The 16,297-nt window shown below is 38.4% G+C and overlaps 2 protein-coding genes across 3 annotated transcripts; one reads left to right on the top strand and one right to left on the bottom strand.

Annotated features, from left to right (window-relative positions):
• Positions 1–300: 300 nt before the first annotated feature.
• Positions 301–5,578, top strand: cpsf3 (cleavage and polyadenylation specific factor 3). Its single transcript, XM_043219478.1, has 18 exons — positions 301–503; positions 703–766; positions 853–950; positions 1,030–1,158; positions 1,257–1,434; positions 1,519–1,608; positions 1,754–1,904; positions 1,982–2,157; positions 2,737–2,895; positions 2,990–3,136; positions 3,211–3,363; positions 3,473–3,581; positions 3,669–3,767; positions 3,837–3,931; positions 4,017–4,104; positions 4,853–4,919; positions 5,001–5,097; positions 5,195–5,578. The coding sequence occupies exons 1-18, from the start codon at positions 433–435 to the stop codon at positions 5,294–5,296; spliced, it is 2,073 nt and encodes a 690-aa protein (XP_043075413.1). The 5' UTR covers positions 301–432; the 3' UTR covers positions 5,297–5,578.
• A 2,005-nt stretch (positions 5,579–7,583) lies between these two features.
• adam17b (ADAM metallopeptidase domain 17b) lies at positions 7,584–16,016 on the bottom strand. 2 transcript variants are annotated; one of them, XM_043219477.1, is made up of 20 exons: positions 15,728–16,016; positions 15,447–15,657; positions 14,622–14,754; positions 14,400–14,533; positions 14,231–14,319; positions 13,961–14,147; positions 13,617–13,744; positions 12,837–12,923; positions 12,639–12,749; positions 11,604–11,748; positions 11,429–11,520; positions 11,204–11,356; positions 10,911–11,110; positions 10,575–10,678; positions 9,922–10,056; positions 9,707–9,837; positions 9,497–9,575; positions 9,338–9,426; positions 8,350–8,406; positions 7,584–8,270 (listed from the first exon to the last, which is right to left on the bottom strand). In XM_043219477.1, exons 2-20 carry the CDS (start codon positions 15,532–15,534, stop codon positions 7,887–7,889), a joined length of 2,526 nt encoding a protein of 841 aa, XP_043075412.1. In that variant the 5' UTR covers positions 15,535–15,657; positions 15,728–16,016; the 3' UTR covers positions 7,584–7,886. The 2 variants fall into 2 exon arrangements, with proteins under 2 accessions (XP_043075412.1, XP_043075411.1); XM_043219476.1 differs by having other exon boundaries at positions 15,447–16,016.
• Positions 16,017–16,297: the final 281 nt, after the last annotated feature.

Below are 16,297 nucleotides of genomic sequence, written 5' to 3'. Positions count from 1 at the left end.
CTCACATTTTTTAACACAATATTTTAACAAGGTGTTCACTTTAATATAGTGGCAATGTATTTAAGAATTTGGCAACAGCACCTTACAACGTCGAGTTTTTTAACCTATTAATATATTTTATGTATGTATGTATGTATGTATGTATTTATTTATTTATTTATTTATTTATTTATTTATTTATTGCTATCATAGTTGAGCTTGTGCAATTTTACTCAGAGCGTTTTAACAGAATTTGGTAACATATTTAACTTTCCGCTTTCTTTAGGTTCGAGTCGAACTTTTATTTTGATTCATGACCACACCGGAAGTACTTGTCTCACGTCCATGGTGTGTGGTTCTCAATGCTCGTGATCGTTGTCTATTATTATTATTAGAAGTATCGATGGGTAGTGAATAAATACTTATTCGTTCAGTGTAAAACACACCACAAGCATGGCTACGAAACGTAAAGCGGATGTACCAGTGCCCGCGGAAGAGAGCGATCAACTCCTCATAAGACCACTGTGAGTTCATTTCATTCATACTACGTTGAGTACTAGTTCTATTCCGCGCCAAATGTTTTGGCGACTTACTGCCGGTTTCAAAAAACCAACACAATATCTAACAGGACTAAAATGTGATGAAAGACGTTTTGCCCCCGTGTTAATTCCTTCTCTGAGTACTGTAACTATAACACCTTCTTTACTATGATGTTTCTAACAGAGGAGCTGGTCAAGAGGTGGGCAGGTCCTGTATCATCCTGGAGTTTAAGGGCCGCAAAATCATGGTGAGTACTAAGTAACCCTTTGTGCTCTATCCTGCATTTGATGGGTTTTTTTAGAGATGCATTTTTGACATGTAATGTCTTTGCAGCTGGACTGCGGCATCCACCCTGGATTGGAGGGCATGGACGCATTGCCTTACATCGATCTGATAGACCCTGCCGAGATCGACCTGCTCCTGATCAGCCAGTGAGTCACTTTCTCTACATGAAAGATATCGTCGGTATTTAAACATCTGCCGACCTCCCTTTTTTTTTTTCTCTGACAGTTTTCACTTGGATCATTGCGGAGCCTTGCCGTGGTTTTTACAAAAGACGAGTTTCAAAGGGAGGACATTTATGACCCACGCCACCAAAGCCATTTACCGCTGGCTGCTTTCAGATTATGTCAAAGTCAGGTACACAAAAGCTCTCCTTTCAATAAAAAGCGTATTGTAAAAGTCTTGTACGTACAGAACCAGCTCTAATATATTGTATGATTTCCTTGATTCTGAAGCAACATCTCGGCGGATGATATGCTGTACACCGAGACCGATCTAGAGGAGAGCATGGACAAGATCGAGACCATCAACTTCCACGAAGTGAAAGAGGTGGCCGGCATCAAGTTCTGGTGCTACCACGCAGGGCATGTTTTGGGAGCAGCCATGTTCATGATAGAGATTGCGGGAGTGAAAGTAGGTGTAGTTGTTTCCTTCAGATCTTTTCAGTAACACTCCCACTCATTCATTTGTGCTAATGATCGTGCTTTTCCTTTTTAGCTGCTGTACACGGGAGATTTCTCACGTCAAGAAGACAGACATCTCATGGCAGCCGAGATCCCCAGCGTCAAACCAGACATTCTCATCACAGTATGTGCTGTATTTTATCCTGCCAACGTGATTTCTTTTGATGTTTTTCTAAGGCCCCACCATTAACTTTTTTTTTTTAACATTTTATTTACAAAATGAATAAATTACAAGCTGTTTATGCCCGTCTACTTTTCTGTTTGTGTAGGAGTCTACATACGGCACACACATCCATGAGAAGAGAGAGGAGAGAGAGGCTCGTTTCTGTAACACGGTTCATGACATAGTGAACCGCGAGGGCCGCTGTCTCATTCCTGTGTTTGCTTTGGGTCGAGCCCAGGAGCTGCTGCTCATTCTGGGTAAGCTCCAGCAGGTCGGACTCTCAGCTTCATCATCGGTGATTCCTCACTGAAGTTCTGCGTGTTTGGTGTTTCAGATGAATACTGGCAGAATCACCCTGAACTCCATGACATTCCCATCTACTATGCCTCATCCCTGGCCAAGAAGTGCATGGCGGTGTACCAGACTTATGTGAACGCCATGAACGATAAGATCCGCAAGGCCATCAACATTAACAACCCGTTTGTCTTCAAGCATATCAGCAATCTTAAGGTTGGCATCTACACAATCTATGAAAAGGCCGGGCAGTGATTGTCAGTTGAGAGATATTCAACATATTTCAACATATTTATTCATCTTTTTTTTTTTTTTTTTTTTACTTTAGGTGTTTTGTTGTTGTTTAGTTTTTCACTTTTTTTTGTAATTTTCTATTACTTTAGCATATTTCAAAATGATAATTTTTATTAAATTTTTTGTTTTGTTTTTTATTAAAAAAGTTTGTGAAATAGATAAATATAAACATTTATATTTTTAATACGTTATACTTTTGAATTTTATATTATTGAAAGTTTTTTTTTATATTTTCTGTATTCATTTTTGTTGCTTTTTGTTTTTAATTGTCATATTATTTCTCTATATTTTACTTTTATATTTGAGGTGTTTTTTAATTTAATATTTACATTTTATTGGATTTCAGCCTTAATTAACTTGCCAACTATTTTTTTTTTTACTATTGTTAACCATATCAAAACTGGTAGAAGATACAACTTTCGTAAACATTCAAAATACAATTTTCACAAACAAATGAGATAAAGTTATCTAATCTGCATAAACTTGTGACTTACCCTCCAGAGTATGGACCATTTTGATGACATTGGCCCTAGTGTGGTGATGGCATCTCCAGGTATGATGCAGAGCGGTCTTTCCAGAGAGCTTTTTGAGAGCTGGTGCACCGACAAGAGGAACGGTGTCATCATAGCGGGTTACTGTGTAGAGGGAACACTCGCCAAGGTGAGGCTCCTCAAACTTCAGCAACAATATCACCGAACATCAGCATCAGCTTTCATATGAATCCTGAATTAAACCCGTCCCGGTTTCTGTGCAGCATATCATGTCTGAGCCAGAGGAGATCACCACCATGTCGGGACAGAAGCTTCCTCTGAAGATGTCCGTGGACTATATCTCCTTCTCTGCTCATACAGACTACCAGCAGACCAGCGAGTTCATCAGAGCTCTGAAACCTCCTCATGTGGTAAGTGATGGTGTCATAAGGCAGCAGGCCATCAGGCTGTAGATCAGGTGTCATGTTATCGCTGTGCTTTTCAGATCCTGGTTCATGGAGAGCAGAATGAGATGGCTCGACTGAAAGCCGCTTTGATACGAGAGTATGAGGACAACGATGAGGTTCACATCGAGGTGCACAACCCTCGTAACACTGAGGCCGTCACGCTCAACTTCAGAGGAGAGAAACTGGCCAAGGTGAGACTGCAGCTCACGTGCAAACGCTGTTTAGATAAGTCCTCTTATGAATGTTTCATTTCTGTGATGAATGCTTTTTAATCCGTTTCTTTTCTCACCTTTTTTTAAGGTGATGGGCTCTCTTGCCGATAAGAAGTCCGTGCAGGGTCAGCGGGTCTCGGGCATCCTGGTTAAAAAGAACTTTAGTTATCACATCCTCGCACCTTCTGACCTCTCCAGTGAGTTGGTGTTTGTGATCACTTCAGGTGTTTTATGGGTTTGAGTGTGTGCTTCTCACACCTGTTCTTTTATTCTTAATGATGCAGATTACACCGATCTGGCCATGAGCACAGTGAAACAGACCCAAGCCATTCCCTTCACCGGCCCTTTTCCCTTGCTTTTGAGTCAGCTACGGCACCTGACAGGTGTGTACACCTCTAGTGTGTGTGTGTGTGTTATGTGTTTACGTGTGGTGATGATTGTGTGTGTTGTAGGTGATGTGGAGGAGGTCGAGATCTCAGAGAAGAGCACACTGAGAGTCTTTAACAGCATCACAGTGGTTCATGATCAGAACATGGTGCTGCTGGAGGTGAGGCGGCACACCGCTCGTTCACGTACCAGTGGAGCTGTAACGGGGGTTTGATTGTCTGATGTTTGATGTGATCTTTCTCCAGTGGTTTGCCAATCCTCTGAATGACATGTACGCTGATGCCGTGACCACAGTGGTGCTGGAGGTGCAGTCCAACCCTAAAGCTCAGAAAGGTGAGGGCTTTCATCAGTTATAAGGAGTTGGACTGAAAGAGTTTGATATATTTCCCTCCTTTTTTTCTCTATTCTTCCTCTTCTTTTAATAGTTTTTTTTCCTTATGCTCCATGCTTTCCTATTTTTTTCATCCATTCTCTATTTCTATATTTCTTTTTCTTTCTCCCTTTGTTGTTTTTTTTCTTTCTTCTACGTGATTTATTTTTCCCTTCTTTTTAGTGATGCTTTATCTTGCATCCTTCATTTCTTCTGCTTTAGTTCTTTCCTATTTACTTTTTATCTTTTTCACATTATTTTTTCTTTGTTCCTTTACCTTTTCCATCTTTTTATTATCCTGTATTTCCCACATGTCTTCCCTTTATTCTTTTCATCCTTCCTTCCGCACATTCTTCCTATTTCATGTCTTAATCTTGCTTCCCTTTGTTCCTTCTGTTCTCTTTTATCCTTTTTCTCTCTCGTTCCCGTTTTTCATCCTTGCTGGGGTTTTTTCTGTTAAAATATTGATAAACTTTCTTCATTATTCATCTTTTGTCTTCTCTTTTTTACTTTATTTGCTTTCTCTTATCATTCTTTATTTCCCACTATATCTTAATTTCTTTATTTTTTGCTCGCTTCTTTCCTTCCTTTCTATATAATATGCTTTATTGCTTTTTTTCTACTTTTCTCGATTTCTCCTCACTTTGTTTCCCCTCCCTTGTTTCTTATACTTTTTCTTGTGATGTTTATGTCTTGTTTTTTTTATCATAGTTGTTCAGCCCCAAGAAAAGAAGGTGGATGTGAATGCTTTCCAGAATAGATTACTGAAAATGTTCCAGTAAGTTAATTCTCTCAGAACTGTCCTAACTGTCAATGATATTTATGATGAACTAAATTCTTTTTCTGCCCCAATCTGCAGAGACATGTTTGGAGAAGAGTGCGTCGACTTTAAAGACAAGAGCTGTCTCGCTGTAAGTGTAGATGGGAAAACTGCCTTTATCAACCTGGAAACCAGAGTAAGTACTATACTTCTGAAGCATACGCACAATTTTTTTGGGAGGGGGGGGGTTTCTAATTCTTTAGTTTTTTATTATTATTTTGGTTTGTGTTCAGATCGTGGAGTATGAGGAGGACAATTCTGAAGATGATTCTCTCAGAGAAATGGTGGAGCTTGCCGTACAGAGACTGTATGAAGCCATGAACCCCGTCATGTGAGATGGGCTCGTAATTTCAGCGTCCATCTAACTCAAGCTACTTCGATCAGACAGAAGACACTGGCCAAAGCTTTTCGAAGCATTGAATTTACATTCAAATCAAACGTAAAACAGTTAAAGCTTGATGCTGCTACATTTGTGCAGTCAGGATACTACATACTATGTAGTGATCGTTTAAATTGTTGTTTTTGTCAAATTTTTTAAAATGTGACATTTTTGTTAAAGGAGGAGCTGTAATTTAAGACCCAATGTACTGGTTTAATAAAAGAGGTCTTTGAGTCAAGCTGAGCTTACATTTTAATACAACTCACATTAAAGCTGACACTTTTTAAAAATGAAAGCTTGCGAAATATACCAAGTTACACAAACATTTAACACACTGATACAAAACACTTAATATTCAATACTTTCTTTCTTGTCCCGTCACAACATTGTGAGGAACCATGCAGTCTGAGTATTAATGGGCACATTTCTTAAGATTTCACAGGCTTTGACACCAGAGGATCAAAGTACATGTTCAGGGCTGGGTCATGTAATAAGATCTAGTACTTACTAGTATGCTTGGTCTACCAATACATACCCAATTGAATTTAGGAATATAAATTACATTTTTATATTCCCTTTTTGAGTTTTCCTGTAGATTATATTACAAAACACAGTAAAATACAAATTTCACAATACAAAAACAAAAATACAAGGCACTTTGGATACTGATCTCAGAGCGGAGTTCATCAGTACATTCTTAAGGGAGCAGCTGCAAGATATATGTTCTTGCATACAGTCATGAGCAATGTGCTGCAGAAAAGTCGCTAACAGCCTTGATTGCGTGTAACTATAGACTTTGGTGTTTCATATAAAGCCAATGAGCCAAAACCCTATTTACCAAACATTTATAACATCTGCTGGTAAAATTGTTGAAGTAACTCATACGTGTTGTTTGAAGAACAGTACAAATTAAAGCACAAAAATATTTCACAGAGAACATCTGAAAATATCAAATGCCCCTAAAATATCAGATTGTCTCTTGCAAACAATAAAAAGCAAAAATACAACATCGTGTTCCGTAGAGATTACAAAACAATTTGCTGGTGAGTGTCAGAGCACAAACATGTAAAAAAAAAAACATTTACGAAAATATAAGAGTTCTCAAGATCTGTTAGCATCTGCTCATTCAGACAAAAAAGACCTGTAAACATCTTGGTATTGGGCAGTTAAACTTTAACAATGATGCTGGTCATGTTTAGCTAACGCTGATGAGATCTGGTGTGTGTGTGTGATTATGTGTACAGTATACTCAATCCTAACAGGATTGACAAAATTACGTTCCTATCAAATGCCAAGTCACTGAATGATTTGTGCAGCACCCTTAAAGAAACACTCCAATTTTTTTAGAAATAGGCTCATTCTCCAACCCACCTATGGTTAATAAGTTGAGTTACAAAATCACAGCCTTTCATTTTCTGGTTCAGAATATAAAATTTTCTGTCTCGGTACACAATATAACTACAGAAGTGTCAAGTTTTAAATAGGAAAAATATCAAAACACTTTGGTCATTTTTGAACACGATGCTACTGGTCTAATTGGATTCAATGATCTATGCTAAGCTATGCTAAAAGTGCTATCACCAGACACGGAGATCAGCTGAATTGATTCCAAAATGGTAAAACACAACTTACTAACTCTGGGGGAGTTTGAGGATGAGCCTATTTCCAAAAAAAGAGGGGTGCCTTTAAAGTAATAGTTCACTCAAAAATTTTAACTCTGTCCACCCTCATGCCATTCCAAAACTTACAATGTTTTTCCAGCATTTCAAAAGTAGCATAAAAACTGTTTGACCAAACATGTGCTATAGTGTTTTAAAGATATATAACTATTGAGGGACGGACCAAAAATGTAATTCCTTTGAATTGGACTGAAGTTCAACTCAATTTAATGATATGGTTGCAGCAATATAAGTGGTGATGTAAGGAAAACAGATATTTTTATTTTGTATCGAGAGGAAAAAGATTATAAAAAAGAAAAAGGTAGGATGGGGACTTGGTTCTATCCATCGGTTGATGGATATATAACCTTGCAGTTGGTTATGAGAAAGCAGACTAAATGATCCCATAAATAAATGGTCCAGCATACGTAAGATGTGTGCTTCAAAAGCTAATTATATGGTGGTTAAAAAAAAGGGACAATGATATGAATAAAATGCTTTTCAGAAAATAGATTTCAAGCCTATTTTAACAGCTGAAAAAAAAAATGTGTCAGTTCCTCACACATAGCTATCATCATTTTTCAAAAAACTTGGAAAATTGTTCAAAAGTCTTAGACTCTTTGATGGTGCTTTTGCATCCTTATTTTTTGGTGTAAAAAAGCGAGACATTTGGAGAACTTTGAAACAACATAAGGGTGAATAAATCATAAAATTAAAATTTTTGAGTAAACTGTTCCTTTAAAAACATACTGCATTCAAGTTATTTTCAATACAATAGCAAGCATTGTAGTTCAAAGCTAAGATTCATTCTACTCAGCATATTCCCTTTTAGTTCATTCATAGTCATATTAATTTTTCCCATTAATTTCCTTTTTTATAATTATACTCTTAGCATTCAGTCTCCTTGCTGTTACTCCGTGCGTGTCTATTTACCCTGAAGGACATGGCGTTCTCTCTGTTCTCCGTCAGATCATCAAAGGAACGCGACACCGACCCAGAGGTAGGGAAATCCTCTCCCAAGGCTTGCTCATCCAGGTGGGAATCATAGCTGGGATCTTCTTGGATGGTGGCCATGCGCTGGGGCTCTATTGTAGGAAGAGGACAGGGGGCTGGGGTTGGAGCTGGTGCCACCTGAGAGATGGAGACAGGTGGAGTGCTGGTCTGCAGAGGTCCAGACGCCTGGAAGCGTGGCACTGCAGAGGAGCCCGAGGACGTAGGTGGCTTAAAGATCCGCACTGAAGCTGATTCTAGGCTGCTCAGCAGCTCCGCATTCTGGGGCGGCACACAAACGCAGTCAATTGTCACACTTTGTAATACGTTAGAGAAAATAAGCTTCCTGATTAGTACTCACGCTCGGGTAGAAGAGTGACTTTGTGTTCAATTCATACTGCTGGTCAAGTTTCTTATCCTAAAAACAGACAGAGACGGTAATCTTGTAAAACACAAAACAAACTTTTTTTTTTTTTTTTTGGTGAGGCCTGTATTTATTTCAACTTGAAACTTTTGCGTTTAAAGGCATAGTTGCTCACCCTCATGTCATTGCAAGCCCTTAAGACCTTTGATGATCTTCAGATACAAAAGTAAGAATTTTGATGAATTCAGAATTTTAGTCTAGTTGAGTTACTGGATTTGGAACGAGTCTGAATTATTAATGACAGAATAAAAATTTTGGGGTGAACTACCCTTGTAATATCCTTTAATATAAGTGAAAATGATTAAACTAAAAGAAAAACAGTTAAAATGTACACATTTGAAATGTTACACTTAAGCAAGTGAGATTTGTATCATCATATGAGCTGCAAATAAACTTAATTAGGAAAATTTAAGAGTGTTATTTCTGTTTGACCCACTCCAAAATTAAAATGACCACATTTTACTCACCTCCAAGCCATCCTAGGTGTATATGGCTGTCTTCTTTCAGACAAACACAATCAGAGTACTTTTAAAGAACTTTTAAAGCTTGGTAATGCTGGTGGACGGTGGCCCTTATTATTAAGCTCTATAAATCGGATATATCCACAAGTACTGCGACATAAAACTAACCTAAACGCCTTCAGGGGGAGTTGGCACATGTCTTCTGTAGCAGATTGACTTGATTGTTTTTTGCAATAAAAATATTTCTATTTTTAAAATGACATCTCAAACCACTGACATTTGTGCACACAGCCATTGCCAGAAATCAGATTTGAGTTAGTTTTTTTTTTAATTTACACTCCTGGTGTAAATAGATTTTTGCCTGCTATTTATTTTACTTCTTTGTTTCAGTATCAGCATAAATAGCCCTTTATAGTATAATACCGCTCAGTAGTAGCTTTTAGATGTTAGTGGAAATGACTCACCACACAATGAACCAGAATGCTGAGAGGGATCCAGAAAAGTAGTGAGAAAACCACCACTGAGCCAACAATGTTATCAGCCAGAAACTTCCCTGAAAATACACACGCAGGTCGTCAATTAGATTTTAAATCAGATAAACTCAGTGTTCTCAGATAACTTACCAAAAGTATTGATGTCCAGCTTCTCAATGAAATCCCACAACCTCTCAATAACATCCTGGACCTGTTTCATGCATTTGCCCTGGGAATAAAAGAAAATGTTTAAATAACTGAACACAAACCATTTCTAATTGTCTTGTGAACTACTGTAATTATTCTGTGTATAGCAACAGTTTTTTTTTTTATAACTGCAACTGAACAATATGAACTCACCGCTCCATCACAAAAGCCCACGGTGCAGGGTTTGCCTTTCCGCAGATAGAGGTGGTTGCCCTTGTCATTGACATAAGGAGCACACACACCGTTCTTATCCCTACAGCACACCTTACAAGAGTTGTTTGTCTCTGATGAATGAAATGCATATACAAAAATTCAGGTTTGCTAAAAGCAGACTTAAAAAAATAAGTATTATCAGCAGGTCAGCGTACCATTGCAAGCACAGGACTTCAGGGTCTCCACAGCTTCACAAAACGGGATGCACTCTCCCTTCAGACACCGGCCATTGTCCACACAGATGGTCTTATTGGGGAGGTTCTCTGGAGGAGGGCACTCACTGCTGTGTCCTGTAAGAAGCACACAAGAACAGACTTTCAGACAAATGCAGTTAAATCTTATTTTATTTTTGCATCGCAACCCTGTTTATTACATTTCGAACATCTTCTTCTCAAAATCTCGTTAACATAATGCACCTGGATATTCTATTTTCAAAATCTTTTACATTTTACATTTACCATAGTGCTTTTTATTATATTGGCAATAATATCAATAAATATAAAGGAGCTACTACGATAACATATAATATTTCATAATTAAAATATAATACAGCATAATTTCTTAGCATTTAACCTTTTTTAAATCCTGTAAATCTATTTAAAAAATGATGGTACCATAAAAACTAAATATAAAAGTCAATAAGAAATTCTTGAAAATAAAACTGTAATGAAATAAATGAAGGCATACAGACATATTAAACAACTAATTAAAATGACAGAAACAAAACTCCCAATGCAAACTAAAATTAAACTATCATAGTAGATAAATAACACTAAAACTGTTCTTAATCTGAATTCTTCTCCTTCACCTGTACAGTAAGATCTCCCCTTGCAGGTGGCATCCATTGGCTCCTGACACACCTTATCCCGCTTCTCAAACATGCAGTCTTTGCAGCACGCGCTGTTCCTGTCACTGGTTTTTACAAAAAAATAAAAAAATGTACAGAAGTTGCAGGGGGGGAAAAAAGTTAAAACACCACAAAGCCTTGAAGCTTCAAATTTAGACCATTTAGGTAAGATTTAAAAATCAACAAAGTAAAGTAAGAGTAAGTAAATAATCACAAAATTCTATTTTTGGATTAACTGTTCCTTTAATTCAGCGTATCTGTGCATTTTTTTAATAAGGCCACATGGAGGAGCTGTACCTGCACTGCATGTTGGGTCGGAGTTTGCAGTTAGCCGTGCAGCAGCGGTCGCTGTTGAGGTGAAGCAGTCCAGGGTCACACTCCTCGCCTTCCTCCACCCGAGAGTTTCCACACACGTTGCTGTTCCTCTCCCTGAAGCAGGTGGAGGCCTTGGCCCTCAATCTCTTTGCTATGGAGATCTTACTGCAGTTTGAAAACAACTATAGGAAAACACAAAAACGGTTAAAAAAAAAAATCATGTGACATTCTGAAACAATGACACTAAGCTGAACTCACATCACCGAAGGACGTACTTTATTGTTAGAGTGGTCCCCGCTCACTGCAATAGGGTACATTACGTATTTGCCCCCCTGATCCTCTCTGGGCGCACAGTACGACACATCGTCTGGGTCATGAACAGAGCCAAAGTTGTGGCCAAGCTCATGGGTAGTAACCAAGTCCGCTTCCTGTTGGTATACGGTCAGCAAATCGGTTTACCAAATCATTACATTAAGGACATTTGTTCGGACTTCACTTGCCTTTGTAAGAATGGTTTTCCCGTAATTTTTGGTGCTGGTTAGTCCAGTGTTGAGGTATATAGCACGGTTGTCGTTTCCTGAAGGTGGGCACTCTAAAGAAAGATAAACAACAAAATGTCCAAGTATGGTGAAAACGTCATTTATTCTTCCATTATATAACAGCACTGGCACTCACTCTCAGAGCAAAGACCTCCAGGAAAGCCTGGTTTGGAAGGAGCCACGTAAGCCAAGCCAAGTGTGCCTTCATCAAAATCCTGATAGGTGAAGAGATGAGCCAAGCACACCTTGGATGCATTGTCCGCAATGTCAATGCTAAATTGCTGCGTTGGGGGGGGGCAAAATGATATTTTTAATTACATTTACAGCACAGCTGTTTATTCTTTAACTCGATCAATTCCCTTGTGAATTTCTGAAGCACTTTTATGAATTGGTTTTCTATCCACAAGTAAAATAAGTTACATACAGACCACAATGTGCCAGCAAAACCGATTATTTTGTTTAGAAAGCATGTATTAAAATGATAAGAAATGATAGTATAAGATATGTTACAAAAGATTTATATTTTTTCCAATCATTTCGATTTTCATCAATCAATCCTGAAAAACATCTAAAATTCATCTATACAAACGTAAATTCCTAATAAAATGTTTTTTGATCACCAGATCAATATATTACAATGACTGATGAAACAAATTACATTTAAAAATTTTACAAATATTTAATTTGTAATAATATTTCACAATATTACTGTTTTTATTTCATTTTTAATAAAGTAAATGCCTTAAATGTTATTTCCCGTGATGGGTTTTAGGACTACAAACTGAACCGCTCTAATTCTCTTCTTGGTTCTCTGCTGAGATGGATAGTGGAACACGATACACAATAAGTAGATACCATAATATTCTTCCCTTTCAAGTAGAAGCACTTCTAATGTTTCAGATTAGTACAGAATGGAATACAGATGCATCGATCCGATACTCAGGATCTGGTATCAATCAGGCGAGACCAATTCAAAACCGATATTGTGCATATACTATTCTGTTTTATTGTCGAGCCCACAAAACACACTAAACATTATAAAGCACCATAAAGTTTTCAGGATCGGACTGGATTGGCTCAGTTCTGATAAAATGGAGTCGTTGCGTCCCTAATACAGAGAAGACGCTCTCATCAGTTCAGTCCTCGACTCGTATAGCTCCAGCTCACTCACCTCCAGGAGCTTCTTGACATCCCAGACATCTTTGCTTTTCACAGGCGTCCCTTTCATGTTGAAGTGGGAACCTCCTGGCTCTACTTGTGTGGGTGTCTTGTTAATTATAATCTGAAGGAGACAAATTTATGTTAATGGCTCCAAAACAGCATTTCAATGAAGCTTTTTACCACGTTACCCTTGAAAAACCAAGCTTACCTGCTGAATCTGAACGCCATAGCCTTTAAACTCCTCATCCCAAGATGTATTACGGTAAATGTCATCCACGCGATCAATCAGCTCAATCTAAACACATCCAAAGCAAAGACATCAGTCAACAATTTTATATAGCCTTTTTCTCACATGACAGATTTTAAATCGATATGAAAGCTCTAATAAAGTGCCAGGGCCCACTAGGAAGCCTTAACAAACTTTTGAGAGGTCACAATATATATATATATATATATATATATATGTATGTACATGTATATATATATATATATATATATATATATATGTTTATACATATATTATTTATTCATTATTTATTCCTTTTTTTATTAGTTCACCTACAATTTAAAGAGACATTAATGTTTAATGCATTTAAAACAATTTAATGATCTAAATTTAAACTCTATATTTATTCAATCAAAAACAGTAATATTCTGAAATATTAAAAATAACTTTTATATTTTAACATCTTAAAATGTAATTTATTACTGTGATATAAAAACTGATTACTTTGGATCAATTTATTGCTAAATAAAAAAAAATATAACAAGTATAGTAGCCAACATTTGAAGTGGATCAAGTTTGGTTTTAGGTTTTTGGATTTGTATAATCAATCTCCAAAATATTTAATCAGGTAAGGTAACAGATACTTTCAGATACTGTCTTTGTCGATGGGACTTTAACACCAAATTTATGCAGAAACTTGTTTGTTTGTGTCAGAAATAAGGTGCATTGACAATATCGAAACAGAAGTCTTTTTTTTTTTACCAGGTAGTTGAGGGTGGTGCTCTCCTCCTTACGGCCCATGTGTCTGAAAAAGCGATAGTCGGCTACAAGCAGCAGAGGGCAGGTGTTCTTACTGTGGTCCAGCGTCTGCCTTCGCTCTCGTGGATGCCCTGTGGGAGAGGCGCGATTGAGAGGAAAAGAAAGTGAAAATAGACAAAGGGTGAGAAGACGAGAAACTTTACACATAGGTCACAAAGTAACTATATAAAGTGGCGTCTCACGACACGGATTTGGCATCTCGCATTACACTGTCTGGATGTGGCTCTGATGAGCAGAAGTGTTATGTCTACTTTAAAAAAAGATGTGTCATTAGCTCAAACACTCACTCTCCTCCTCTTCATCTTCATCAAGCGCACCAGCCACTCGCGCACTTTCCGGAAGCATATCGCTGGCGTCCGCACTGACGTAGCCGCACACTTTCGGAGCCGCCAGCCGGCTCACGTTCCTGATGTCATCCGAGCGATATACGAGCAGTCGATCGTCGCGAGGGTTGTCGATAAACCTCCACAGCGGCTGAATGGGTTCAAAAAAATAAATGAATGAACGTATCGTCTTTGTTGAGGGCCGTAAACGAAGTATTTATGGCGTTACAATACCTCAATGTTGTATTCGGCTTCATCGGTAAGAATATGAGCGGTGAAGTCATTGTCACCGATATGTGCTTGTACTCTGGAATTCTCCTCTCCTAGAAACAAAGGGGGAAAAATAAGGTTTGCCAGATTTGAAACTTTTAAAAAGCATGTTAAAACACAGAGATGTAGTTACCAATGACATGCCCCGTGAAGAAGTTTTCTCTCTGGACCTCGTACATCTCTTGAGCGCCATCCTCTCCTACCACCACGGCCTTGAAGTCATGAGCGAAGAGCTCTGTGTTGGTTGTCAAGTACAATCTGAAATGCCTGTGAAATATTTAGGAGAGTTTATCAAAGGATTGAGCACTAATCTCAGCAGCGAGCGTGTTGCATTACAGGGCTGAGGAGTATTTACCTCTGTAACGCAGTGAAACCGAGAAGTCTTTCTGCGTGCGTTTGCGACTGCACGTCTCTCTTACGAACCGAATGCTGCTGAAGACCGGACAGCTGAAGAACATCAAAGTCCGACAGCAATGAGCTGAGCTGGTCTGAAACGGTCACAAGGAACAGCATTATACACGTCACTAAATGAGCAGCACGTGAGTCATTCTGTCACAGACCAGCATTGAGGCTGTGAGAATGAATGCGCATTTTCTGTGTTTTGGTTGAGAACGATGTGAAATTCAACCCATTTTTTCAAACAACAAACACGTTAATGTGAACAAGTGCACTGATAAGAACTTTACAACCTTCTTAAAACAATTCAATCAATAGAAACAAGAAACATCTACGTTGCCATAATTTTGATCTAACATTTTTGCCAAATTAATTTCCCAACAGCAAAATTGTGGACAGTGAAAATGCAGAGAGGCTAATCATTTTGGAAAACCACTAGCCACAGTGGCTGGTGAGGTTAAGGTCAGGCCATGTTTATATTGTGGTTTATAATATGGTTTATAACACCATTGATTATATAACTAAAAGTGTGGTATTTTGGTGAAAGGTCTGATTGCTACAGTAAACCCTTGGAGGAAAAAATGCTCTCGCAGTTTAGTTTCTCTATGAACTGTTTAAATAAAGTCAATAAATAGAAAAAAATGGCGATCAGACATTTAAAATACTGTAAGGGATTCCAAAAAAAAGCGCACTGTGCTTCTCACGGCGCCACCAAAACAGCACAATCTTTCAAGTTAAATGTATCCATAATGTTTTAAAAGTGTTCCCGTTCACAATAACTCACCATACTCGTGGTCTAGGACATCCCTGATGTGTCTCCTTGAACATTCCGTCAAGAAAAAAGACGCCAGAAAGAAAACGACGCGTTTCATGGCGAGCACGTTAATGTACAGCACAGTACTTCACACAGCAGCGGCATTTAATCCCACGGATTACCAATCTGCTTGAGATCAACATCTGGACACGGCCAAACAAACGTACGCGCTCACATCTGGCTGGATAAAACAAAGCCACGAAGTATCAATCGAGTGTCAAAGAAGAACAACAACAAAAAAAACCGCTCACTTCAAGAAGCTCTCGTCCATGTCGCGTGAAGTTATAAAGAAAAAGATTTACTCAATCCCAAATCATGCCAGCATCGGAGCGTAGTGAAATACCCGGAAGTATTTAATGTGGGATGGATGGATCGGATTCACCGCGCGCCAGGAAATCGCTATTAACTTTTATCTACAGATCGTGTTGAGGGTGTTATCAAAACGCTGATTTAAAGGGTTGGTTTTGTGTTCACGAGTGACAGTACACGGGGTATTTCGAATGGGTTTTAATCGGTGTATCCGCCGTATGAGTTACGTAAGAGGATAAACTCTCGGGCTGTGCTTCAAAATCGAGCGAGCTGCCTATGTAGACAGCACTTGTTCGGCGTCACAAGCGTGTGATCGTGCGTGTAGGAAGAAAGCGTACTTGGTTTTGAGAACAGCCCCGGTCTCGTCCAGACTATTTTTAAATTCTTACCTCAAGCCCCGTGCAATGCAGACCAGCGTCTAGGCTCGTTTGGAGGACAGCAGCTATGCAAGCAGCCCTGAACCTTTTTATTTAAATTAAGATCACAAACTTTAACATAAGTACTGATCTATG

The sequence above is a fragment of the Puntigrus tetrazona genome, chromosome 20 (genome assembly GCF_018831695.1).
Source record: "Puntigrus tetrazona isolate hp1 chromosome 20, ASM1883169v1, whole genome shotgun sequence".
Taxonomy (NCBI): domain Eukaryota; kingdom Metazoa; phylum Chordata; class Actinopteri; order Cypriniformes; family Cyprinidae; genus Puntigrus; species Puntigrus tetrazona.
The sequence above is the reverse complement of the archived record's forward strand: the minus strand, read 5'-3'. Positions and strand labels throughout refer to the sequence as shown.

What these genes read in the sequence shown, in the direction of transcription:
- cpsf3 (XM_043219478.1), top strand. Translation starts at nt 433, where the DNA reads ATGGCTACGAAACGTAAAGCGGATGTACCAGTGCCCGCGGAAGAGAGC. An exon ending in TAGAGATTGCGGGAGTGAAA is followed by an intron (nt 1,435 to 1,518) that starts GTAGGTGTAGTT and finishes TTTCCTTTTTAG; the next exon opens with CTGCTGTACACGGGAGATTT. An exon ending in GAGGAGAGAAACTGGCCAAG is followed by an intron (nt 3,364 to 3,472) that starts GTGAGACTGCAG and finishes CCTTTTTTTAAG; the next exon opens with GTGATGGGCTCTCTTGCCGA.
- adam17b (XM_043219476.1), bottom strand. Translation starts at nt 15,534, where the DNA reads ATGAAACGCGTCGTTTTCTTTCTGGCGTCTTTTTTCTTGACGGAATGT. An exon ending in TGGGCTTTTGTGATGGAGCG is followed by an intron (nt 9,576 to 9,706) that starts GTGAGTTCATAT and finishes TTTTATTCCCAG; the next exon opens with GGCAAATGCATGAAACAGGT. An exon ending in AGTCACTCTTCTACCCGAGC is followed by an intron (nt 8,271 to 8,349) that starts GTGAGTACTAAT and finishes GTGCCGCCCCAG; the next exon opens with AATGCGGAGCTGCTGAGCAG.